Raw genomic sequence first — 27,219 nt, forward strand, 5'->3', positions numbered from 1 at the left:
TAAAATAGACAAATAAGTGAGTATACAGTTTAATTAATAAATAGGCTATAATAAATCGATGACAGGCCGTTGATGGCAGCCGACGTTTAAAATCGTTATATCCACTCCTGAATGATCTACCTCGAGACTCTCTAAACAGTAATTTATTGTCCATATACATTTTTTCTGTTACCGACCTGCAGGTCCGCTGAAGTAAACGCTCAATAAGCCGAGCAGAGCCAAACCATTTCACTTGCTAATCTTTTCGTTCCTTTCAGTACCCGACCACGCAGCCCTGAGATCAGCCCACCTGTCCTGCTGGAGCTCTGCACTGACTCCTCAGCTGTCCGGTGACACGATGAAGCTGTAATTTGACTTTTCTACAATCCCTGGTAATGAAGGAATCAGGGGCTCAAACACACTTGGTGAAAATACAAATATTTTATTGATTTTGGGGTGTTCGCAGTGAGGTGACGGTCTCGATTCGGCCTTGGCTGACAGTCTCAAAGGATGATCAACCTTCAGAGGAGAAGTAAAGTGGAGCTGCAGGATCTGAGTGTCAAAGAAAGGAGACATTAGAACTGGTGAGGTAAATAAATACATAGCTAATTTAACGCAAACTGACACTATTCTATTATTTTATTATTCTGTTTTCAGGGAAATCTGCCTGTAAAGCAGTAATGGGTATAATGAGGGGGGAAAAGATAATGAGCTAAGGTATTTTTCCATATGATACATTGTGGGGTCAGTTCATTTGGCTGCTGCACTCCCAATGAAGGCTCCGCTTCCAGGACGCGCGTCTCCCTCGCTGCCATTGGACGAAACATTTTGCCTCCGTGTCTTTCCTAACTTCTCATTGGATGCGCGGGTTTGACAGGGAGCAAGAGGGCCGCCCCCATGCGCCTGGAAAAAAGCTCCTCCAGAAGTGAGTATCAATCAGCGAGAAGTTAGGGGGACAGAAAGAGAAAAAGAAAGACGCGGAGTGGAAGGACAGAGAGACGCGCAAAGCGGCAGACCGCATCAAAACTATCAATCCTCCCGGACTTGACCTCATGCGCAGCCAGGATGGCACAGTCTGCCTTTAAAAGTTTGAGGTGGCGTTTCTAGTCACAGTTGGGATTACTTTGGACATTTGGTGAGTTTGCGTCCCGCTGTAAACACTGACGTGTGCATTTTTAAAAAATTGTTTTGCTTCATTGTGTTGGACGGACGGAGTGGGTTTTTCGCCTCGTCCCCCCCGTCGGGTGGATTTGAGAGAAATGAGTGAGAGGAGGCGATCTGCCGCAGCTCTGAGCTCTAGAGCCCACGCTTTTTCCGTGGAAGCCCTGATCGGCTCCAACAAGAAGAGGAAGCTTCGGGGCTGGGAGGAGAAGGAGCTGGAGTTGTCCATGGAGAGCCTCGCCACGGACGGAGAGGATCCGGCGCACTGTCTGGATATGGACCCGGGTCAGTGCGCAGACATGCACCACACCGTTCAAATGTCCGGATCTCTGATATTTCCCTGCAGCGCAAAGCAAACCGACAAGTCCCGAGTCAAAAGATGGCTCCACTTTCAGTGACCCAACCCACGACAGGGCATGTAGCTGTAAGCTCCACGGTCTCTAAGTGAATGTGGAGTTTCTTTCTTTAAACCGAGTTAACCGAGATTCTGCTTAATGATTCCGCTCTGCTGTAGCGCTGTTATACAAAGAAGAAACATGTTGCTGTTGTAGACGCAGCTCATAAACCTGATGAGTGCAGGCCCGTAGAGAAAGTCATTCATGCTGGTCTACTGTCAGGAACATGACGCAGAATATACATCAAGAAAATTCCTTAAAGTAGATTATTTGCATCAATAACAAATCAAACTATCAAAATAACTCTAAAAATAAATTGGGATTCAACAAAAGGTTTTGTGATAGATAGAAGTATCTCTTGACATGGCGGGTTAGGGTTAGTCCAGGTTTTGACTCCGGACTGGTGGATTCCCCTGTAAGATATATGTGACATAAGAAATAAAAAAGCAGTCGAAGCATAAAGTTGTGTTGCTGTTTGGACGCTATTTGCTTTCAGCCTGAGCTTGGCTGCAGGCCCGCAGGGAGGCCTCGGCTTGTTGCAGGAAGCTGAACTGGCACGAAATAAAGTAATGTAATGCGTTTCATTCTCAAAGGGAAACACATTTCAGACATTTTGAATTATATCGTCTGCTGCTAAATAACCCCCTGGTGCAGAACTGCAATTCGCTTTGCAATAAAAGCGTCCGTCTTGCGCAACACGCAGAACAACAGATATTTTCCAGGTATGAAGGCCTCAGAGAAGTAAAAAATTATATGAATGAAGTAAAATAAAGATTTGATCATTCATAAAAAATGTGATCAGTTTAAAGATGTAGGCCTATAGTAAAAACTTTCAAACCACTGCATGGTGAAAATGCATGGCGTGTGTCAAAAAAAAAACAACAATCATCACATAAGATAAAAAAAACCAAAACTAAATAAAATGTATAAGAGAAGCAACGAGCGATTAAGAGAAATTGTATTGAACTGTTGTAGAAATGACCAATGGTGGACATCAAGATAAAAAGTGGTAATGTTTAGTTGTTTACATAATTTTGCAATTTTGAAAATGGGCAATTTGTGCAACATGTAGGCTACAAATGTTATGTAAAACAATTACATTTTATGTTTTGTTTTTTTAAATTCACTGCTTATTTGCATACACTTAAATGTTAATTTAACTTTTAGCACATGAGCTGATGTATTATTCCATTTTTGTGAATTATTTAATTACAGGTGTAATATTATTCTGGCTGCTAGCTCTTTCATTTTAAACTGGATTTCAGTGTTTAGAGATGAACTGATAAAAAGTGATAAACCTGCTGGCAGAGCTGCACGGCCTGTTAGAGCCACAGCTAAACATGTAATTTATTTGAAAATTCCTCTGTGTGTATTCCTCTTCTTGCAACATTTTACAGTTGGTGAAACGGATCTTCGAGAATAATATGGATCCAAATGTGGCCCGTTCTTAATTATTGAGTCTTTAATTTAGATTGAAATATACAAATGATTTTATGTACATCACAGCTCATTAAATATGTGCAGGAATGAAGGAAGCTCACCTCTACGTGCTCCTCAGACGGTCTCAGGCCGAAGCTGAGTCCTGCCGCAGTCCGACCTCCGGGGCGCAGCGCCTTTACGCACGGTTCTTCTCTGGTCTGAAATTGCCAGTGATTAAAAAGTGATTGAACTTTAAAAAGTGGCAAAAGAGAAGTCACCAGGAGGATGTTTTGATGAGGGAACACTCCCATGGAAGGTTGTTGTTGGTGCTGGTGTAGAACTGTCTTCTGTATTGTTAAATGAGGGAAGTGAACCTTAACGCTGATTACAATGCTACCAACGGCGAACAACTTGTTGTGTTGTTGTTGTGTGTTTTAAAAGGGCAAAGATAATCAACAAAAACGAAAGCCTATACCTCATTAAATAACCCTGTAGTCAGTGTTTTTTTAATGATCTTTGGTTCAGTTGGGCAAAGAAGTTTCTGTTCATCTTCTCTCAGGTTTTGTCCCTGGGAGTTTTAAGATTTGTGGCTGAATGAATTACCTAGTTCCCGGTTCCCCCCCCCCCCCCCCCCCCCCCCCCTCACTCATTAGCAGGCGACTTCCTGGCAGGTTCAGCGGGTCCTGCTTGGGTCCTAAAGCCTCCGCTTTGGCGCATCGGGCGGCGGTGACCGAGAACAGCGAGTCTCTGTGGTCAGATTATGTGGTCTAGAGGAATCCTTAACGGAGTGATTTTATTTTTACTTAACTCCAGGCGAGGCTGGAAGCCGGTTGGTCGTATAACACGTTTATTAGTCTCAAAGACAAGGGCAGGACTGAGAAACCCTCAGGATCTGAACCCGGCTCGCATTTAACAGTCTGCCTGTGCGAGCTGAGCAGTTCAGTTCACAGAAAAAGTAGTAGTGTTAGACCTCACAAAACTACTACAACCACATCTCCATAATACGTACCCTTTTAACAATAATTAACAAGTTGAGATAATCTAGTATAACTTAATATTTAATGCCATTTATCAAAGGCCTGCCCCAAACCATGTGATTTACAAGGCGACACTTCTCGATTTTGCACAGATTAGAACTAATTCACTACAAACAGCTGGCCGATGTCTTGCTAAGAATCTGTTAATTGAAATATATCAAGTTTACTGTACTAATATACTAATACTAAAATCATAAATGCAAATCCTTCCATTCTGTTTGTCTAAAGAGTCATTTTTTTAGTGTAAGCATGCAGGCTGGCAAAAGAGATGTGTATATGAGCCGGATTTAAGTTTTTACGGCTTTCTCAGTCTCAACCAGTGAGAAAACAGGTGCTCTCACTGTGTGGATTGTGTTACTTGGTAATTTCATGGTTAACACATTGCTACTGTCCATTTCAGAAACCTGCTGCAACTTCATCAAATAGCTACATCAACCCTTATAAAGGACCAATTCACTGTAAATGCTTTTTTGGTGTGGAAAACACATGTTTACATTGCCAAAGCATGTGTGAAAGAAAAAGTATAAGTATTAGAGCAGGACTTCCTTCTCTAATATGTTAACCTCTTAAACATTTGATGCCCCCCTTGAATTTCCCCATAAAGTACGCTGTATAACATATCACCTACTGTATACTGCATGTTCTGTATCTGCTTGTAATGCTTCATTAAGTGTGTGTGGTGCTTACACAAATTCAAATCCAAGACTAGATACTTTTTTATTGCTGCACCACAACATCAAATTGGAACACTGCAGATTGATATGGGATCTTTTTTTTTTATTTCTTTCCCCCCCCCCAAGTTTCCCAAATTTCAGCCTGACTTATTGGGTATGTTTGGAAACTTTATGAGGTAAAATAAAGTTAGGTAGGTTTTCCATGGAACAACAATGCCTGGCTTTACAAAATGCTTGGAAAGATGGAAACACAACTAGGTTTACAAGGTTAAACATCTAAAAAGAAAATGTTCTAAATCAGGTGTAGAATTTTCCAACCACTGCAATAAAAACAATTACAACTGCATGTCAGACTAATGATGAAGATGATTCGCATATCTATCGGCAGCTCCCAGTTTAAAAATGCTGCTTCAACATCATTCAACACACTCTCCATCAAAGGTATACCACCAAAGCAGCAAACATTTGTATCTGCGTTCGGATTAAAAACCTCCTATTGACTTAATTAAAAACAGTTCCTCTTTTTGTAATATTTTCATTTAATGTGTGTGTTATGTGTATAAGTTCATTCGTTCAGCAAACTTCAGCCTTTCTCCAGCTGTCTGAAGCTATAGTACGAGAGTGACTACATGGGAACTGTGACACAGAAAACAATTTGCTGTGCAGAAGATTTGATTAAATTCAGACGAATTAGTGTTCTACTGAATGTTAGCCTTGTTTTAATGAGGCCTGGCATGAACCAATGGAGAGGCCTTAAAGGCAAGATACAAGCCCTGAGTCTGTATATAGTGTGTGTGTGTGTGTGTGTGTGTGTGGCTGGCTAATGAGTGGCGGAGGACAGGTCCTTCAGCCTGATGACAGGGAGTACAGACAGAGTCTACAGGCTCCCGGTGTTTCCCTCCTATGCATCTCAGAGGCGTTGCTGCCAAATTATCTTATTTAGTCCGGCTGCTTTTGCTCTCTAGAATGCGTCTCTTTCCTCTGAATACCTCCGTTCACACACTAACATCAGTTTTAGATACCTGTAGTAGATATCATGCTGCTCAATGTGGCTTTTGAAGCAACGTTTGTTGCACAAATTCAAACAGATTTCAGATTTGATACCAGAAATTTCTTTTAGTGTACAGAATTACTGTATAAGACCTAAAATCGATGGTCTTGGACTATGACATTATTTAAGATTCATTGCCTAATTCAGGTAGAGGAGACTTATTTTAGGCCTTTAAATTAAAAATTATTCACAATTTAAATGGGTTTTAAAAAGGGAGATGTTTTATTGTTGTTTATATTTGTAGAATGCCTGATTTTATACAGCAGTCCAGTTTACAACAGAAAGACTTTGTTGGGAGTCTATGCAAAGCAGCTTGTAGATAAAGACAACATGGGCCTTGTTGCCTTGTCAGGGCAGCAGAAAGTATTATTCAGATTGACAATAGAACAATCTAATATTCTGTAAAATGTAGGAATATAGAAACAAATGTCCAAAACAGGGTTGCAATATTAGTCCACCACTGTTTTCATATATTCTGTATATACACAGTAATATAATAGTGCCAACAGTATTTAAATTATTTGTCAAAATCCCCCGGACAGTCAGACATCCCTGTTCTCCCACTAACAGATACTCAAATTAAATGCCTTCTGTTTGCAAGAACTAATCTTATTGGATTACATTACCACAGCGCAGGCTTATAGTTGTTTTTCCTTTTTGTTGGGTTTGAGCCATCCGTCCTGTCCTCTTCCTTTAACACTAGCAGTATGTGTAATAAGTGTTTTTATAGAGATTGAGGGGGCAGCTGACTGACTGGCCAACTGAGTATCTGCGTGTGTGAACAGTTAAAAGGAGAAGAAGGGGAGAGTGATCATGTGTGACAGTCCTCACTGGCTGCAGTGGCACTCGAAGGATCTCCCAAGAAGATGATGGAAAGTCTGTCTCTGTGGTCATTACAGCCCCCCCCCCCTTCTCTCCTCTTCCCTTCCTCCCTCTGCTCTTCCTATCTCCACCTCTCCTCTCCGTGCTCTTGTTTCCAGTGGGGTTGGCTGGGCCTGTGCTGTAGCGGTTTCGCCTGGGACGCTGTCCAGTCTCTCAGCAGCTCTGCATTTGCATAACCATATTTGTGTGCCCTTAGTCTGCCAAGTCAACCTTCTCATGTCAGGGCCCCCAATAAATAATACATTATTAGATTCTTTTTATTTTTTGGTTGGTGTTGGAGTGGGGTGAAGGATATTTAGCTGTAAACTATTTCTGAGAAAAGTGGAAGAAGAGATGGCATGTGGTGATCTTATGAGTTTTATCTGGGCAAAGTGCAGTTTTGAGGTGTTGCGCATTAAGATTTGACATCCCAGCTGGAAAAACTATAATGCCCATTGATATTTAATCCAAAAAAGTTTGCCATTATATATATATATTTTTAAATAAAATCACAAATATTAAGTAACATTGAAAAGTTGAATAATTCTTTGTTGAGAAATTCTGCATTTCTCATAAGTGGATTTTAATGTTTAAAAGTGTTAGTATTCATTGGCTAAAAGCAGCTTGGATTTCTGGTATAATTTGTAATTTCCTGTGTCACTTTGAAGAAATATTCAGTTTAGAGTTTTTGAGATTAAATAATGTATATGGTGGACAAAAAGAAAAGAAAATCTTCTGATGCATTTTGATACTGGAAACTTAACATTATATCTCTAAGGTCAGGCAGGGTTTTGGGATTTTCAGGTGTTCTTGTTATTTTGTCCACCTTAATAGCATAGTCTAGCCTTACTAGCCTGGGCAGTTGTGCTGAAGCGAATAAGGCAAATGTAAAGGAGGCTGAGGTCATCCTGGTTGGTGTCTGGGGGTTGGAGGCTCAGACCGATGGAAACCTTTCCTGTAGGTCTGGATTCATTTCAGGATGGTGGGAACGTTTTATCTGCTCTAACATTGTTGATGACTCTGAATGGTCAGTCTGTTAAAACTTGGTCCAGAAGGAGCACTTGAGGGGAAACTTCATTAGCTCAACGATTCCCATCGGAATTCTTCATTGTGTGGCCCAATTTAAAATTTAATATTGTCTGCATTGCATTTCAAAGGCTTTACGCAGCATTTATTCTGCTTTTGACATCAACCCAGAACTCCATGAATGGTTGAGCCAGCCAGCCAAACTCTGCCGCTTCTCTCCAAGCTGCAGACGGCAGGTGATTTGGAGTCAGCGGAGAGAAGCTGTACTGCTCACAGAGCCAAGTTTCCTGCATAAAGCCTAAGCATATTAATTCCACTGTTTCAGCGTTGCCTTTTCATCATATTCCTCATTTCCCCCTCAGACTCGGAGGCAAGTCCCGGCTCGGACGGAGAAGGTCTGGCCGAAAGGACGTCCTGCTCCTTCGGTTCACCTGACGACCTGGCCCCCGGTCCCTGTGAACCATCGCCCCCGGCCTCCATGGAAGAGATCCAGGTGGAGCTGCAGTGCGCAGACCTGTGGAAGCGCTTCCATGACATCGGCACGGAGATGATCATCACCAAGGCGGGCAGGTAGACCGGACACATATACGCACAGGCACTCACAGCCGCTGGAAATAGCCCAAAAGGTCTACGTGCAGCTCTGCGGCGGACTCATGGCGCATTACTGTGCGCCAACAGTGCGGAAAAGGCGATTTGCAACTTTTCGGCGCAAATATGTTTTTTTTTTTTCATTATTTGGGGAGGACAACAAACCAAATGAGTTCCTTATCATTTCCATTATGCGTTTTTATTTTATTTTATTTTCATGAGGTCAGATTGAGTCAGAGTCAAGTCGGGTAGACACAGATTTCTCATATGCGCAGACGTAAAATCTGCAGACGCATCGACCCGCAAGCACACAGAACTGCGTCATTTTTAAGAAACACGCAGTTCTGCTATAGCTGAACACACACACACACACATTTTTAAGAAACACGCAGTTCTGCTATAGCTGAACACACACACACACACACACGCCGCTGAGCTCTGTTTGGAGGGTGTTAATGTGTTGCACATGCAGGCCGCACTGTTGTGTTCAGGCCCTTGTGACGCGGCAGGTTATCCCTGATGTTGGAAAATAAGGAGAGCTGGTTCTAATTAATCGGTCTCTAACATTGTTCAGGTTTTTCTGGCTCTCTCGGGCCAACAGTCCAAACCCAGAGCAAGCGCAGAGGGAGCGCACGGATTGCGAGCAGACTGCGGGTAAAGGACCTTCCCGCAAGTTCCGCGGGAAGGTCCTTTACCCGCAGTCTGCTCGCTCTCCATTCCCGGAGCGACCCACATTTCCACTAACATTTCGATTGTTCACATCCATCGGCATGACAGACATTAGGCCTCATATTGTTTCAACTGTACTGCAGAGCTTTATTATGTGTCGAGTCTTTACAGGTTTTTTTTGGTTCTTAAATGAATACAAGCTGTCAGTGAGGTGAGAAGTCTTTATATTTCCAACAAAAGTTTGCTTGTATACGAAAAATGTTTATTAGATCAAATGTTTCTTGATTATAGCAGAGTGCTGGAACATTTTCAAGACTGTGATATTTTCATGACAAAAGCACTGAATTAATTATCTCCTCCGTGTTTACTCTGTAGTTAACAACAAGGAAAGTTAAAGCACTTGATAAGTTTTATTTTTTATGTTTTTATTCAATAGATTTCCTGCCTTAAAACGGTTCAGTTCCACTTGCGGTCCAAAACCACGACTTATGTGTGGAACATTTTGCTCTTGCAAATGTGCTCTAATAGGCTTTATCAGCCAGTCATTCTTATCAATGTAGGGTTTATTTAGCTAAGACCTTTTTCAGACCAGCAGACAAACTTATTTTAATTGTATAATTTTCTGTTTAACAGGACTGTTTTACTTGTATAGTACAATGTTTAAAATGGTTGTGGTAGTATATTTTGAAACCAATTGAATTTGGCCAATTTATTCTGCGCAGCCTCAAAGTTGGTTCTTCAGCTCTTCCTCTCTGTTCTGAATGCCGCTCTCTAGTCGTTTGCTGTAGACTACACTTGGCTGTTTTTATGAATTGGGTTTAAATTGGTAATCAGCTCATAAATAGAGCAACAATCACTTTGCGCTGAAGCAGAGGCCCGACACGACCGTCGCCGTGTCCGTTTCACGGCCCACTCATAATATGCCCATAAATCCAGAAGAGAAGGGAAGCAAAAAACAGCCCTCTTTTCTCATTAGGCATGCCCGGATTTACAACCTTTAAATGAAATGGGGAAAAATTCCTCGTTTGAAGTGCAAAACGAGGTATTAAGTTGAAATGTCTCCCTCTTCACCTCGCATTTTGTCGTTTTTAGACTTTACTTGTCATGATGTTCACAGTCTCAAGCCTTAGGCCACAGCTTAAAAAAAAAATATTTCAAGGGTAAAAATACATTTATGTAGCATATTTATAAATAACATATTCAGTTTGACTATTTTTAAAGTAGCCTACTGTTCTAAATAAGAACAATGACCATAGAATTATCTCTAAATTCATGTAGTGCAAAGGTCAGAGGTCACAGTGACATGACAATAGAAGCATTTCCCTCCACCGAAATGATGAAAATTAAAGAAGCAGCTCAGAGGACAAAAATGAGCTTGGTAGTGTCTGGAAAGATGATTCCAGCTAGGAAAAGAGAAAATTAACGTTGTTATATATGTGTGTGTGTGTGTGTGTGTGTGTGTATATATATATATATATATATATATATATATATATCGTGGAGTCAGAGTAATGACAGGATAATGATGTTCTTAAAGGGTTTTGAAATAATTATGATTTATATAATTTTATTAAATCTGGAGACTATAAAATACTGAACTTTGATGGCCAAAAGCTGCATCTCCTCTGATTGAGAGGAGACCTTCCACTTAATAAGCAGCAAACTGCCATGATTGGATGGATTTGAGTAATTCTTGAGCTGAAGGAGTCAATTAGGTGGCATGAAACCACCTGCTGAAGAAAGTGAGAATCTTTAAAAATGCAGGTAAAAATAACCACTGACACAGAATTAAATGCCCATTGTTTATTATATTTCTACATTATATTTTTATTTCCTTAGTAGGGCCCCTTTTTAATGAACTGTGTCTGCTCGCTTTTCGTAAAGTCACTCAACTGTTACTGTGTTGACATCAGTTGTTTTTGGAGGCTGACCAGGACACCTCCTGATTTCAGTAATTAAAGACTGACAGAACAAATACAGATTTCTCTTCAAATAGAAAAAAATGCAGCCGATATTAAATTTTTATTTTTTTTTCAAGTGTATTCAGTGATGAAGACAGTCACAGTTTTGTCATTTACTAGTTAATTCAGTAGTAATGATGATGAAACAGTCTCTTGTGTTTTTTATTTTTATTTTTTTTATTTTCGAAAGTAATTAAATGCAAAGATTACATATCAGAGTTTCTATACATCTAAATGTCATCATATAGCTTCTGATATCAAAGTTATTCAGTCTGGTTTCAGTGTCCTCTGATGGTTTAAATGCGGTTAATTTGGCATTATTGTTTCAGATATTCTTAATAATACTACTTAGGCTAATTTACATAATAGAAGAAAGACACAGAAATGAGTGTCACTTTGTGTTGCTTTTTCCCCTTCAGGAGGATGTTTCCTGCCATGCGAGTAAAGATAGCAGGTCTGGACCCTCATCAGCAGTATTACATTGCCATGGACATTGTGCCTGTGGACAACAAGAGATACAGGTACCTTTCTCACAGCTAGTCAGAGTCATCCAGAACAAAGGTTCTGAGGACAAAACAGTGTAAAACCTGACATTTCATTTAATTGTCTTTGCACATTTTAATTATGCTCCTTGCCATTTTACTTCCCTTCCAAATGCAGAAAAGCATCCCTGAGTTGTTAAACCAAAATGATTTCATTCTTTTGGGTTTCAGTGGGGAGTTTAATGTCCCATGATGGTCTAAATGCTGTTTCAGATACTTTTCAGCCATGACAAGAATGGTAACTGCAGAGAAAATGCTGAGTAATTGTATTTATAATGAAAGAATGTCAAATTTACAGATGTTGCACACCAGCGCAAAAGGACAGCTTTTGGCTACTTCAGTCTGTACAACAGTCTTTAGAACTCATTTTAAATGCACAGCTGTACATAATATTCACATGCACAGTCATATCTGCATGTGCATATGCATGAGAAAGCCCCCACTTCTGCTACAGCTGGACACAAATCTGTATTTTCCTGGACGATTCTCAAATGTTGGCCGAGCATAAACATTTTTGGAATGTTCTCATCCTCATGCCATTTCTCATGTAAGAGTCGTACGTAACAGGATTTGGAAGATATTGCAGCCTTTTTCATTTTTCAGATTTCTCAAAACTGCTACGAGAGGTGTTCCTGTCTTCTTCTTGGCAACAGAAAAATTGTAGTTAAAGATGTAGCTCCCATCCTTTGCATCAGTAAAGTGAAGTGAAAGTGATTAAAGTGTGCATGTGCTGGAGGAAGGCTTGTATATGATGGATCTCTCTGGATATGCAATAAGACTGATATCCTGGCCCACAGCACTAGTCCCTGAAGTCAGAGCCAGAGACAGGAGATTGAAATGTATTCATCTTCCCACTGGCCGAGCAGCAGCTTTAGAGGCTGCCTGCAAATAGGATAACTCTCAACATTCAGGTCTAATGACGGAAATGGGGAAAAAACGAGGTCGAGATGGAAAGAAAACTTGCGATGCTGCACGTAAACCTACTGCTGTGTCAGTTGACTGTGGAAGTTTTATAGGGTTACTTTTATGGCTCAATATAATCTTTTCAGCTATTATGACAGAAATGAGGAAGTAAGATGAACACGGTGAGAGAAATGTGTGAAGTTTACCTGTGTATTCAGTGGTTGCGTCTGGTTTTATAGATGCTGATGCAGAAACAAGCTGTTACTGTGTGTGATGAAGTGATAATGTGGCAAATAGACCCAAAGCCTGCATCAGTGTATTTAAAATAGAGTTTGTTAGGGCTTCTAAAAGCTGACGCTGCAGTTTTTGTGTTAAAGCTACTAGTAGATAGTCTTTTGTGTTGATATTTAGAACTGATGGTTCAAATTCCAATTATCCTTTATTCAGAGATTTTGCTGAGCTGAGGCCAGTTCATGGTTTCCAATACTGCAAAGGAAAATTTGGTAATTTGTCCAAGTCTGCAAGTGTCCAGACAACCCTTATGCAGACATCCAGGTGCAGCCCAAAATATTTAAAAAAAGGCTCAGCTGTGTGCTGTAGTTTTTTGCAAACATTACTCAAGCAGGGATAAATAATGCATTTGTTGGGAACTAGTTTCAGCTGTGGAGTAAAGGATATTTTGTGCTCGATTGAGTATTTAAGTCACCAGGACAGTTTATGTGGGTTTTATTCAAAATAAACAGCAGTGCCCTTGTTCACCGTAATGTCACGCACTGCAACAGGTTGGCTCATTGCTATGACTTATCTCATATTTAATGTTTCATCTCATTATCAACATTTAAAATACAGAACTGAAACCTGTCATCACTCCTAAATTTTGCAACTAGTTTAGTACATGGAAAATTTCTTCAGATATTTCTTTATATCTGTGATGTAGCTAAACACTAGCCTATATTTTACATCATGAATGATTTGAAATACACACCATGTTTATTTTTAATTAATAAGTCAAAACCTTTCCATTCTTTTTTTTTTTTTTTGTGAAAAATACTTTGATTTGTCTACCATAGTTTTTTTATTTGTGAGAACGTGTTAACAGTTCTTTAAAGGTATTCCAACTCCGTCATACACGAGACCTTTGAATGGAGAATTAATTTAAATATTAACTAATGCCTGAAATTTCAAATAAATATCCAACAATGGTGCTCAGTGATGCTGGACCTAACAAACTATGCATAAAACACTTAAAAATCCTAAAAATCCAGAAGATAATTCACCTTATGAGCAGTAACATAGAAACACGTCCCTGAACACAGCTGTGTAACAAGTTCTCAGTAGTGTATCAAGTGAATCAGAAGTGTTTTTTGAAAGAGAAGGCCTACGTGGTCTTTCTTGGCAGCTGGTGAGCATATTTTAAAGCTGAAAGTTCAATAACATAAAACATGTTTACAGGGAGTTAGTTTTGTTTTCATGCATTGCTATGCGAGAGAGAATATTTGATTAAAGGGTGAGCATGCCACAGATGCATCCCCTTTCCCTTGGTAAAACAAAACCCTGTCATCCCAGAAGGAAACAGAGAAAAGGCTCTTTTCCCTTACAAAAACAGGATTGTTAAAAAAGAAATTAAAGTCTGCATGAAAACACATGAGTATAAGTAAAGTGACTTGTGTATATTTGAGTTGAGCTGAGCCTCCTGTATCCCCTCTTTCATATCGTTTATTAATGTAAAGTTTTCCACCAGAGCATAGCAGACGTTCTGCCCTGCCGCCTCTACCCCACTCTCCCACCAACGAACCAAGACACCATGGAGGATTTTTAGGGGCCAGAAGATCTTGTAAAATTAAATAGGATTTTCTTCCTGGCTGGGGAATTTACCACAGGCCTTTGCAAACTGAGCTGGGAGCTGTCACTGGTGTGTCTCACAGCCCTGGGGAGTTTGGGGTCTGGAAACACAGTCTTTATTGGAATCGACTTACTTTACTTGGGCTCCCTGCCCCTCTTTAGGAACGTCTCATTGGTACCGCGCTCATTAAATCGCCATATATTACAGTTCTTTTATGTGGACATTCACTTTGCTTCGAGCTCCTCAATCATACCCCATTCCTTAAAGTGTATGTCAGAGCATGTTGCGGTTCTGCTTTCACACACACACACACACACACACACACACACATACACACACTTCCAGGTACCCGCTTACAAACACATCTAAAAACACTTATTCAATGGCAAGTTATGCGTTACTTCTAACCATAATCCAATAAACTTGAACTGACCCTATGTAGAAGTGAGGACTGAAGTTACATCAAATTGAATGAATTTTCTTTGTGAGGACATTTAGTCCCCAGAAGTTCAGAAATAGAATAACATGCACACAGAATAATAATAAAATAAAAAGCATATTCTAAAGTGATAACAAAAAAAACACAAACACGTACACGGGCATGTGTGTTGCTATACTATAACTGTGAGGACAGTCACTGAATATAATACAGTCAACCTTAACTCGAGTAACCCTGACCTAACTCAGATTTTAAACCCGTCCTGTTAGCCCTAAATCAGTTTTGCCCTAACCTTATCCTAAATCTAGGATCTAATTTGAAACTGGCTCTGTGTAGATATGAGGAATAGCAAAATGTCAATTCTCTAATGTAAACCTAATGTTCATTCTAACCTTAATCCAATGAACTCATAATTTTAAACAGACCAATATGAAAACTGGCACAATACTGTCACTTTGAAATATTTGCCACAATGTTGTTCCTGTTAAGTGAGGGCAATCATTGAATCCAATTGCTATTGCAACCCTGATCTTAAACCTAAACCTTAAACCAACTTGATCCTAACCTTATTCTAACCTTGATCCTATAAACAGTAATCATAGTCTGAAACTGGCTCTCTGTAGAAGTGAGGACTGTCAAAATTTTATCATTCATCTATCTTTGTGTGAGGACATTTGGTCCTCATAAGCATAAGTATTCAAGAAACACATGCTCACACAAAGCTGTTGGTCTTCTCTTACAAACGCAGTCAACCCTAAATGGTAATTCAATAGCAATATTTACTCTGTCAGTACAGTAACCCAATACACAGCCTGGGTTTGACAAGTGTGTAAATGTGTGTGTTTTTATGCGCCTGTGTTGAAGTAGATGTGTGATGAGCTGAGAATGCACACACCCACATACACACTCACACATGCATTGACAACCTGTTGGTGTGTGTCCTTCTATGTGTGTGTTTTATGTCTTTACATGCACGTGTGTTTATCCCACTGGATGTAATTATGTGTATGTGCGAGAGAGAAAGAAAGAAAGAATTGGAGCATGCATTGCAGCTCAGTTTTGTCAGCTGTGTGGTTTGGTATTGGCTGAGAAGGGAAAGGAATCCCCCCCACCCCCCCCCCCCCCATCTGTCCAGTAAGAGTGTCACATAAAGTCCAGTCTTTATTGATCGTGCCGGTGCCAGATGGCAGATTTATGGAAGATGAAAGCGGGGGGGGGGGGGCTAATCAGATTTCCAGTCCTGTTTGGGGCTAAAGTTTCCTCATTCCTTAACACTTTCCCTGCTACGCCGAGCGTAACTCTAAACAGCACTCCAAACAGGAAATTACAGAAACGCCTGGCACCCTGTGTGTGTGTGTGTGTGTGTGTGTGTGTGTGTGTTTGATAAGGTCAAAAGTCAGAACTGTGTGTGGAGGTGTGTGCTTGGTATTAGATATAGTAAAAACATGGAACAGGTAGTTAAGTGTTCATTTTTGTTGTTTATTGCCCCATATTTCACTATTTAACAATAAGTAAAGACATTTTCAAATTAATAAATGCGCATTTAACTTTAGTAACATGACTTTTGGTTCCCCCATTACAGGTTTTATGTGGGGGAGTTTTTACTTATCCAAATCCAGATTCTAAAGACAGAGGGTGTCGTATGCTTTATATGTTGTTAAACCATCTGAGGCAAATTTGTGATATTGGGTTATATACATAAAATTGACTTGCCTTGACTTACCTAGCCAGCACCTAAAAATTTAACACTTGCTGTGTGTTAGCTCTTTCCTGAAACAGAGGAAGTGTGTGTTTCTCATTTCCAGGTTATTTAAAATACACTCAGCATGAGCAGCAACAGCCAGCATGTCTTACCAGACACAAAAAAGGGAACACTTACACCTCCAGATAAAATTCAAGGAATAAGACTTCTCCTAATAATGCCCGCATTACTGAATATTTATGTACTAATATAAGTCGTGTCACAAGGTTGAGTTTAGTTTAAGTTGTTATTTGCGCAACAAAACAATAATATACAATACATTAACATAAATAAAATAATTGTGCTGGTGAGATTAAAAATCTAAATGTTTTTTTAAGGCATCTCACCATGTGATTGTTACAAACCTGGCAGAAACATCCAGCTCAATCACGGAGGTCTGGTGAAAACTGGATTCCTGTGATGACTACATTGTATATTGTATAACAAACAGGACACAGGACAACACAAGGGAGAAATAGCAGTAAAAGCTTTTGGTTGTGTGGTTACATTAGACATTCAGTTGTTAACACAGACCATTTGCAGATGCAGTCTAAAGTTTGTTGTAGTCCAAACCACTTAAGAAAACCTCAGATTAAATAAATCAATTGGGTTTTAACTAGTCCAACATTCAAAACATCTCTGCACAAGAGTTGTTTCTCGTTTCTGTGGCAACAAATCACATAAAGAGGACACAAATATGAACAAAGAGGTGAATAGCGAAATTGGCTGAAGATGAACGACACAATGCAAGTCCCACAATGCAATATGTTTTATTTTTATAGAAGCAAAAATTACAATTGTGCAGTACATCTGTCTGTGATGATTCAAAATGGTAATGATAATTCATGCATTTCCAAAATGCACTGTACAGTGTACTCTTAAAATGACACCATCTCCAACTCAACAAAGCTGACCTTGTTTTGGTAATTTGTTTAATTTCAGATGATTAATTGAGCATGTGCTCTCATGTCCTTTTGTGTCTTGTCAGGCTAAAACTAATGTTTATACCAACCCACAGCAATTTAAGCCAGACCTGGCAAATGATTACAAAGTGTGGACATGAGCCCTGACTACTTATGTGTCTTACCTTGAATTGGCTTGAAGACCACTAGAAGACCATTTTCTGTAAAATGGTCTGATAAAAAACATTTGTTCTTATCAGTGCAATGTTAGAAACATACTAAGCTGTTCACAGTTACATAAAGCTGGCTTTCCTTCCAACATCCCTAAAAATGCCCTTGATGCTTTTTAAATATGTGTATGTATTTGTGTAGGTTGTGTTTTTTGTGGCAGAGAGGCTGAGGATGTTTATTTTGCTTGCATTTGAATGTAATTATACTGTGTGTGTGTGTGTGTGTGTGTAACGGGGTGGTGCAGCCCTTCGAGGCAATAACAAAAGGACCAAATGAGAGTTTTGTCCATGTTTCTGGAGTGAGTGATGACTTTGGCAGGGACGCTGCAGATAAAACACTTTCAACTCAGCGCAGGGCCAGAACTAAAGGCAAACAGCTGTGCTTCACACTCGCTCTCCTCCACTTATTCTCAACCTCGCTCTCCCATTCTGTGTTTCCCTCTCTCCTCTTCTTCTCCCATTCTACCTTTCTTTTACCTTTCTGTCCTTTATCTCTAGTGATGACTGGCTGACTTTCTTTATCTTGCTCCACTTTCTCTTCTCTTTTGTCCCCTTTTTAAATAGTGCATACAGTCTTGACTAGTGGCTAAAAAGGAGGGTGAAAGTTTCTCTCTCTGTATGTCCCTCCCTCCCTCCCTGCTGTTTAAAGGGTGGGACGCCCCGACGTACCCAAACTCACACACAACATCATCAAATATTATGGCTGGGCTTAATTGAAGCTATGCAGCAGAGCGTGTGACTGCATATGGAATTTTTTATGTTGCTCTTGTTAGAAATTTCAAGCGCAATGAAGAAACAACAGATGAGTTTTAAAAAGCCGCTGTTGTGGCAACGTGGCAGAGTGTTTGGAGTTTGTTTTTCAGTGGAGTGAAAAAAGCAGAGGCGCTCCAGCCTTTTCGAACTCCAAACAGCCTTTATAATAAACGATTCAACCCTGAAGTAACCTCAGAGACTCAAATGAGTTTTCAAAATAGCTATGAGATGAGGGAATACTAGTCCTGGAGATTGCTCTAAACGTCTTTGGAATAAAAACATGGTTAGCATAAGAAACCCGTGTGATAAGGCAGAGGACAGCACATAGTTCTTCTCCAACATATTAGGAATGCTGAAGATTGCAATGCAGTTGAGGCTGATCTTCCATAATTCATATGATATAACACATTCTTTTTAACACGGAATTAAGCAAAATCATGACCTCCATAAAACCATTTCACCCCAACATTAACCAAAACAAATTACACAACTCAGAAAATCCCCCAACTGTACCTGTTACCAAAAGTAACCAAATATGTGTTGTACAATTTTACAAGTTTGTATTTGAAGCATGAAATATTCCCAATCTTTTCTCCTTCCTTATTCGTTCATGGTGCATCTATGTCATTAATAAAGTAGATAATATTAACTGTAAAAACTTTATTTACTTTCCCTGTCTTGTCTTCTAGGTATGTGTACCACAGCTCCAAGTGGATGGTGGCAGGAAACGCAGACTCCCCTGTGCCTCCACGGGCATACATCCACCCGGATTCTCTGGCCTCAGGAGACACCTGGATGAGGCAGGTGGTCAGTTTCGACAAGCTCAAGCTCACCAACAACGAGCTTGATGACCAGGGACACGTAAGGGAACTTTTCTCTTTATGTTCAGAACTTTGCTGCTGAATGCTTGTACATGCTGCAGCCATGAACATTTTAAGAAACATTTTGCTATGGCATCGTTGTGTCTGTATGTGACTAAAGACCATATTTAGATGTTTAGAGCATTCTGAAAGACATCTTTATTAATGAGAAATGTACTAATACTTCCCATGACAGGGAAACAAAAGCGATAAATTACATACTACTTCATAAATGACTTGACTTGTGACTGAACAAAGTATTGGGTTACTCTATATGTTAGGTGACTTTTGTGTTGCACTCTAAATGATTGCAAGGCTTAATAACTAAATGATGGTGTATACAATGTAGTTTAATATTTCATGTTTTGTGAAATATTAAACTACATTATACATAATACATAATATTTTGTTTTAATTGTGATTGTGGGGTTTTATTTTATAATGTTAAAACCCCTGGATTGACAAGCCAATCAGATGTCAGTATTTTATGCTTGTACAACAAAGATGATAGCGATTTCAGCTGAAACACTAAAAGTTCAAGCTGTGATTCATTAGTTTAATTTTTTGTGCTTTATGCCACTCCATGGTGCTGGAAATGAACGCGTTTTTGGAGCTATGAGGCAGTTTTTGGATAGAAATGTTTTTGATGCGTTTGCTTGAATGGAAAGTTGACAACGCACTTCATGGACATCATGACTCACGGAGCCATGAGACTTGTTCAGAATTGATTTTCTGCAATACATAACAGCCTGCTCTGCCACATACTGCCCTCCCACACTCAGACCATTTCGGTTTGAGGATGGTCCACCTAGACTGAATATTAGTAGGTTTGAGGATTAGCGTGGGGAGATATTAGAGGTCTGGGATTTGAACCCATGCCCTTGTTTTAATATATAATATTCATTTCCTCATGGCTCTGTAAGGCATTTTGTAATGAAATGGTTTCAATAAAGGCACTTAATGATTGAATTTGATTTGTAGTACACTCCAGCAGCCACACCACTGAGCAAAAATTTGAGTCTGACCACAATCTGCCTGATTTATTGCCTTGCTTGAAGCCAGTCAGTAACAGAGGTGGTGAGCTAAAGTAAGCCCCTTATTCTTCTTGGCTGCTCTAAAAGTGTAATGTGGGTTTCATAGGTGAAATATTCAACAATTTGTTTGATTTACTGCCTTCCTTATGTATAATCAGCAAGTGGGCAGCAAGCTAAAGTCAGTCCCTAATTTGCACTTTATACTTCTCTATAGGAAGAAATGGGTTTCATGGGAAAGGGGCAAACTTGAGTAGAAAAAAACTGTTAGGTTTGGGTTATTAGCTTAAACCTGCAAGGAAAGTTAAGAAAATAATCAGCTAAATATTAAATAAAGATGACAAAACTGTCCAATAACAAACATTTGTGTAGCAGTTTTGCAATACCTACAGTTAAAAGCTCTGATAAACCCCCTGTAAAGTCACTTGAGTGGCTGTAAAGCGTGGGGTGGTGATGGTGCAGTGGATAAGACACATGCCTTTGGTGTGAGAGACCCGGGTTCGAGATGCCAATGTGACCAAATGGCCCTTACTAAAAATAACAATCAACTTGTGCAAAGTATAGCATTTTAAAGATCATAAAAAACAGAGAAATGGCAATTTTGAGTGAAGTCTAACCTCATAACTCAAAGCTCCCTTTACACAACATTTTCTGCGAAATGTGTATATCTACTGAGAGTAACAATTCCAGTTTCATTAAGGCTTTTGTGGAAATTAAAGCAGATTGAATTAATAGAAAATCCACGAGTGTCTCAGGTCTGTAGGAACACCATCTGCTTTTAATGGCTTGGTGCAAACAGGAGATGATCTGCTCTGTTTTTTTTAATCACATAATCTGAATGTTGAAACAGTGGAAGATGGCAAAATGCCTCCTGTCAAAGAGGCTACTGTCAAGCTATTTTAGAGGAGGCTGCTTTGATTGCTGCGGTCTGACACACTGTTGAAAAGAGCATGATGAGCTGCTACAAATCAATTTCTTCTGAGAGCTTGTGATTAGTGCTGAGATGCCAGGTGATGCGATGATTAGAAAAGTTGTAGCAACCTTTCCAGTGCTTTGACAAAATGGCGGTATCCAGTTTAGCATAATGAGCTGCGTAGGGCTGGCAGTTTCCTGCTCTGTCACAGCACTGCAGATGATCACATCAGCTCAGTGGTGACAAATGTAATAACATATGGGTGTTAGGGGGCGAGGACTCACATGCAGTACTCCCTCTCAAGAGTGAGGGGAGGTTGTCTTTTGTCTCCTGCTGCTCACTTTAAGGGTTTTGTTTCCCTGGAGGGTGTTTAGAAGAAATTAATTTTGGAACTTCCTGTGTGGGAAACCTCACCACTTCTTGCTCATCCTCCTGACTTGTGGTGTCATGAAATGTCTGCCTCATCAGAAACAGACACTGTACATGTCATGAATCATCAGACGTCAGAGTGCACAACAGAAGCAGAGACGGTGAGAAAAAAAACAGTATTTATTATGTCTCAGACGGCACATCCAGACTGATGAATCCAATGTACAGTTAGAAAAAGCATCTTTAGGTTGGGTGGTGATGACGCAGTGGATAGGACATATGCCTTTGGTGTGAGAGACCCAGGTTCAAATCCACTGTGAGACACCAATGTGTCCTCTGAGCAAGACACTTAACCCCTAGTTGCTACAGAGGCGTGCAACCTCTGACATGTATAGCAATTTTAAGTTGCTTTGGATAGAAGCGTCAGCTAAATGAATAAATGTAAATTATAAAATCTTGATTCGTGCATGAAAGCACGTGACATCCCGTATTTAAATCTGAGCCCTGCCCCCTTCAAACCAGTGTGGAGAGCACAGACAAACCCCCAAAACAGAAATCTGTCAAGTGTGTGAAAACTCACTCTTCTAACTTTGGCGGATAATTGTTATGTTCATGTAGGACCACACCATCAAGAGTAAAGGTCGGCTTGGGGAAAAAATGTTTTTTTTAGTGCCTTAAAGTATTTCCATTTACTCTCCACTTCATACTTCTTCTCCATTACAGTCCAGAAGGAAACTTAAAAAAGTTGAATACTTGATACTGATGATAATTCTGTACTTCAGTAAAGTTCAGGATTCATGTAATAGAGTGTTTTCCCAATCTGAAATTGGATTGGATCTTAATACTCCTTTCACCAGTGTGGCACTGACACTACAAACTGGTTTGAAATTTAAAGTTGAAAAGCAGCTGAAAAAGGTTACTTTTTTTTTGCTTTAGGCAACATTTGCTTCAATACTTTGTTCTCTTCTGTACATCAACTGAAAAACAATCAAGCAGCTTGATGTCACAGAGAGGATATCATGCTGTAGGCTAACAGCGCTTTAAATTGTTTTTTGTCACTGGGACGCCTCATTGCCTGGCTGGACTCGTTAGCCTCAGGCTTCGTCGTCGTGGGTTCAGATCCGCCTCATGCTGTCACTCTTGCCTGTCGTCTATTTCCTGTCTTTCCTCGCTAGTCTATGGGAAAACCTAATAAAAAGCTGAAGCAGGCTGGACTGGCCAAAATATTTTTTTTTCTCTCGCTTCTCTTTTGTTTCATAGCTGCTTTGTTGTTAATGATCCAGTGCATTGCAATGTGTGATGCTGTTGTGTGTGACTGTTTTAACCTCCACTAAAGACATTTGTACATCTCTGCTTTAAACATTTGCCTGTTTTAATTTTAATGTAGTGAATCTGGCCTTTCAGATGCAAGTTCTTCCACAGCATGTACTGTCAGTACTGTCACTACTGGTGACCTTAAGTGAAAATCCTCATTGTTCTTGGCTGTAACAGGATGTAATTTCACAGGTGAAATATTATTACACTAATTTAACGAGTTAAATCACAGTTTGGGGGATTTATTGCTTTGATCACTCAATTTTTCTGGTGAAAGGTTTTTCAGGCATGTTTGACAATTAATTGGGGCCACATTGTCGTGTAAAATGTGCTTTATAAACAACATTTGATTATACTTTATGGAGATACTCAACACATCTGTTACACGTGGAATGTGTTGGTGTCTCTCGGGTGTGAATGTCCACATTATTTTCAAAGGGGATTAAAAGAACGTCATTACCTACCATGAAAATGAAAACATCACATATTTAGCCTAATTGTATTTGAGTGTGAACAACTTTCATCTGATGTCCTCTGGCTGCCCTCTGAGTCGTTTGTTTTGAGTTCAGCATGTCGATGTGTGATCTGCTTTGACTTTACATCACCTCAGGCCGACTGGGGACTAGAAGCAAGACTCGTCTGGGCCATAAGGCAGTTGTGTGTGTGTGTGTGTGTGTGTGTGTGTGTGAGTGTGTGTGTGTCTATTTTATTTCTAAAGGAAAAAGACACCACATCGCCGCCCACACAGTCTGATCGACAAGTGATCTCTGAGCAGAGTGTGCCAAAACACCACAAAACCAACGTTAAATGTAGTGTTTCTAATACTTAGAGGAGTTCCCCTCAGAGCCTTGATTTGAAATGACCCCCTCTGTTGTAGCAGAGTTTGGTGGTAGGGGGATCGGGGGTGTTTGGCTCTGGGTAGGTTTTCTCACTCTCATATTAATCAAGAGCAGGCCGAGGCCCTGAGGCGAGGTAGGGGCCAGCATCGTCTGACGCCTCCTCTCCACTGTGAACTAATCCTCCGCCCTCCTGTGAGCTTCATTGCAGTGTGAACTTGGTTTCCGCTTAATGTCATGTAGCCCCCGATAAAGCTAATTGATGTTACAAAGGACTTGCATGTATGTGTTTGGAGAGAAGAGAACTGAAAGCTAAGACTTTTGCGTTTTATCTTGAACTGGAACTTTTAGAGGCTCACATCACGCATGCACATACAGATTGATATATCACTAAACTTATGAGGGCCTTCAATCACCAAATTCACTTCCTAGCCCCTGATCCATTACAACTACATGTGGAACCGTCATCGAAACCTGATCCAACTTTCAGAAGTTGGAGATCTTTGTGTGATGTAACTTGTCACTGTGCCATTAAAGAAATATTCAAATCTTTCCATGTTTTTAATTGTATGTTTTACAAGCATAAACGGATTCATAAAAATAGAGAATGGGATGCTTTATTTTGCGTGCAGTAACTACAACTTCAAAGCGATAAAAGATGGCAAAATGTTCTCTGTTTGGAAGATTTCCATCCTAAATTTGCTTATTTTCCAAATGTCCTCACAAAGTCAGGAAACCTGCTCCATTAATTTGGAGTTAATTCAACTTTCTTTGGACATCATACCACCTCTGTGATTGAGATAATAGTAGATGCACTTCACCTTCTTTCCTTTCATATTTTCAGGTCATCCTGCACTCCATGCACAAGTATCAGCCTCGTGTTCATGTCATCAGGAAGGACTTCAGCAGTGAATTGTCTCCCAACAAACCAGTGCCGAGCGGGGAGGGAGTAAAGACCTTCAGCTTCCCTGAGACAGTCTTCACCACCGTCACGGCCTACCAGAACCAACAGGTATGCTGCTCACCTTAATCATTTGCTGCACAAATTTGTGATCTTGCAATCTCAAGAATGAATGTAAAATCGCCACAGATTTCCAGAATGCAACCATTTCTACCACTTTCTACTTCCTAAAACTAACCATTTGGATCATGTAGCTAATTGGCAATACTTATAATAATATACTGTGAAATAGCACAGAAATGCTGTGAAAAAAAGCTCATCACAAATTACCATGTTCCTCTTGTCTGCAGATCACCAGGCTAAAGATTGACCGCAACCCTTTCGCCAAAGGATTCCGGGACTCTGGCAGAAACAGGTAATTTATCACAGCATCTGTTTACTGACTGAGCAGCCGCACAATACAACCTGTTACTGTGTGTTTCATGTTACCCCACAGTGTGGCTCTGTGTGACCTTTAAGATGGAAATGATTCTCTGTAGATAGCACTTAGTACCATATGTTGCTCCATATAAAAACACAGCTGCTTTGTCTGTTGTGGAGGAACCTTCAGATCTGCTGCACTCACAGTCATTGGTAGATGTGATGACCTCTCTCTTTATTTATCAGTTTCAGTTTCATCTCATGTGTATGAAAATGCTCAAAATGCAAATAAATTGTTCATGGATGAAAATGTTGAAGAATTAATTCATCCGATTTGTGTCAGCTTTCACCTGTTTTACCACCACATCACAAGGACCAACCCTTGCCATGCTCTAATAATATACCCCAAAGTAATCCTGTTTACATTTTTAAATATTATGATGATCGTAACCAGCAGAGGATCTTCAAGCATCAGAGACTTGTAGGAGAAAAAAGCAGCCCATGTTGACCTATCAGAGATCTGATCTCTGTAGCTACTGTTGCCCCAACTTGTAGTTACATTTTTGATGATGTGCAGGTCAGCTCTGATATGATGCCACTATGCATGCGATTGCTATGCCCCCAACAACCAAGTATATATCCACCTTTTATCTTAAATGTAAAAACATTATTAATCAACTTTTCACATGATGTTCTGTTAAATTTGTACTGTACAATATAAGTTTTTCTGTGTCAGCAACATCTACAGTGAGCTGTTAATGGATCTTAGATTTTGGTTAGAAGTGGTTCTATTTAGTTTTTTTTTTTTTTTTTTTCACTTCACAAAACTATAAAAGAAAATCATTTAATCACATATTTAGGACCTGCTACAGACTGAAATATAGCCATTAAAATGCTGTTGAAACAATGGTTACATGTAACCCAGACGTCTAGACATATTTTGACCTGCAAATCACCAAATCCTTACAGGGTTATTAACACTCTGTCTGAAGTCATGGTTTTTTATTCCACATTCTCACACACCATACAACTCAGTAAAGCCAGGGAGTCATGCAGCATCAATCATCAATCTCAAATAGGATTCTTTAAAGGGATGTCGAGTCCTAGCCCTCCTCATCCTGTCACAAACTCAAACATCACAAAGACGGGAAGCAACATACACACACACTTCAGACAACACACCACCCACGCACACATCATGCAGACAGAAACCGACAGGGTGTTTTCTGTGACCATCAAAAATATGTGACATCAAACAGCACATACACACAAACTGACTGGTCAGACCCTTTCGTCACTCTGTCCGCTGTTGAAGTTATCCAGAGAGAGCGCTGCTGTTGTCACTGTAGAATCATAAATCATGTTGCTGAACATCATACACCTTTTGAGAAAGCTAATGATATTATTAAATATGTTTTTTGTAGTAAAGACAAGCCCCCTCTGTCTCTTCCTTACTGGTCTTCCTTTCCCTCTTCCTTCTTTCCTTCCTCTCTGCCTCTCTGTTCTCTTGATTTGCCCCTCTTTCTCTCAGTCTCTGAATTATCATATATAACATTTGTGGAGGAGCGAAGGAAGGGGAGGGGGTGTACTGAACCACCAGACCCCTCCGTGCACATGAAAGCAGCCCCCTCATCTGGTCTGCATTATTGGCACACAGATATTTGAGACATCTTTTTTCGTTTTTCAAACAATAGAGTGTTTGATTTATGAACTGGCATTAGAATTTCATTGCAGAAAAGCTACAGATGAAAAGATAACAGAATGAGATATTTGTCCAGAGAGAGAGAGAGAGAGAGAGAGAAAGAGAGAGAAAATTAATTTATCCTCACGTACTGCTTGTGATTCCTTCCCTTCAGCCCTGTTGGGATTTGTTATGATCAGATTCAAGTAGGCGCCTCACAGAATTCAAAGTGAGAAATCAGCTTCTGTCACCTTAAAAACAATTCTCAGTCTTTCTGAGTTGCAAAGTTCATGCTTTGGAGCTGCTTTTTATCTTTGATCATTCATGAATATTGATAGAGAACCAAGGCCCTGACTCTTGACCTTCATACTGCTGCTTTTGCATAACTATGGTGATTTAGGAGTTTAATTGGTCACATACTGTAAGTCACTCCGGAAACGGGGGCCTGGCTCCCATGTGGCTCAGATTAGACTTTTAATCAACAAAAACATGCATTCAATAAGAGGACTATTTTGATGGATATAAAGTGTTGTTGATTGCAATTTAATTTTGGAAAACTCTTTTCACGAATTATGTAGGAAGTCTTGTATAATAATAATAATATTTGTGTGTGTGTGTGTGTGTGTGTGTGTGTGTGTGTGTGTGTGTGTATATATATGTATGTATGTGTGTATATATATATATATACATACATACATACATACATACATACATATATAT

At 39.9% G+C, this 27,219-nt stretch overlaps 1 protein-coding gene across 4 annotated transcripts in view; it reads left to right on the forward strand.

Annotated features, from left to right (window-relative positions):
• The first annotated feature begins 267 nt into the window (after positions 1–267).
• tbx15 (T-box transcription factor 15) overlaps positions 268–27,219 on the forward strand; it is a 35,871-nt gene continuing 8,919 nt past the window's right edge. Inside the window, exons 1-7 of one of the 4 annotated variants that reach the window (XM_046053092.1) lie at positions 268–371; positions 446–568; positions 7,966–8,173; positions 11,241–11,342; positions 18,864–19,035; positions 24,342–24,509; positions 24,749–24,813. In XM_046053092.1, the coding sequence (XP_045909048.1) occupies positions 8,082–8,173; positions 11,241–11,342; positions 18,864–19,035; positions 24,342–24,509; positions 24,749–24,813 (599 nt within the window). In that variant the 5' untranslated portion in view covers positions 268–371; positions 446–568; positions 7,966–8,081. Of the gene's footprint in view, positions 372–445; positions 569–915; positions 1,426–7,965; positions 8,174–11,240; positions 11,343–18,863; positions 19,036–24,341; positions 24,510–24,748; positions 24,814–27,219 lie in introns of those variants that run through there. The other 3 variants (XM_046053093.1, XM_046053090.1, XM_046053091.1) reach the window with 3 other exon arrangements.

The sequence above is a fragment of the Micropterus dolomieu genome, linkage group LG07 (genome assembly GCF_021292245.1).
Source record: "Micropterus dolomieu isolate WLL.071019.BEF.003 ecotype Adirondacks linkage group LG07, ASM2129224v1, whole genome shotgun sequence".
NCBI lineage: Eukaryota > Metazoa > Chordata > Actinopteri > Centrarchiformes > Centrarchidae > Micropterus > Micropterus dolomieu.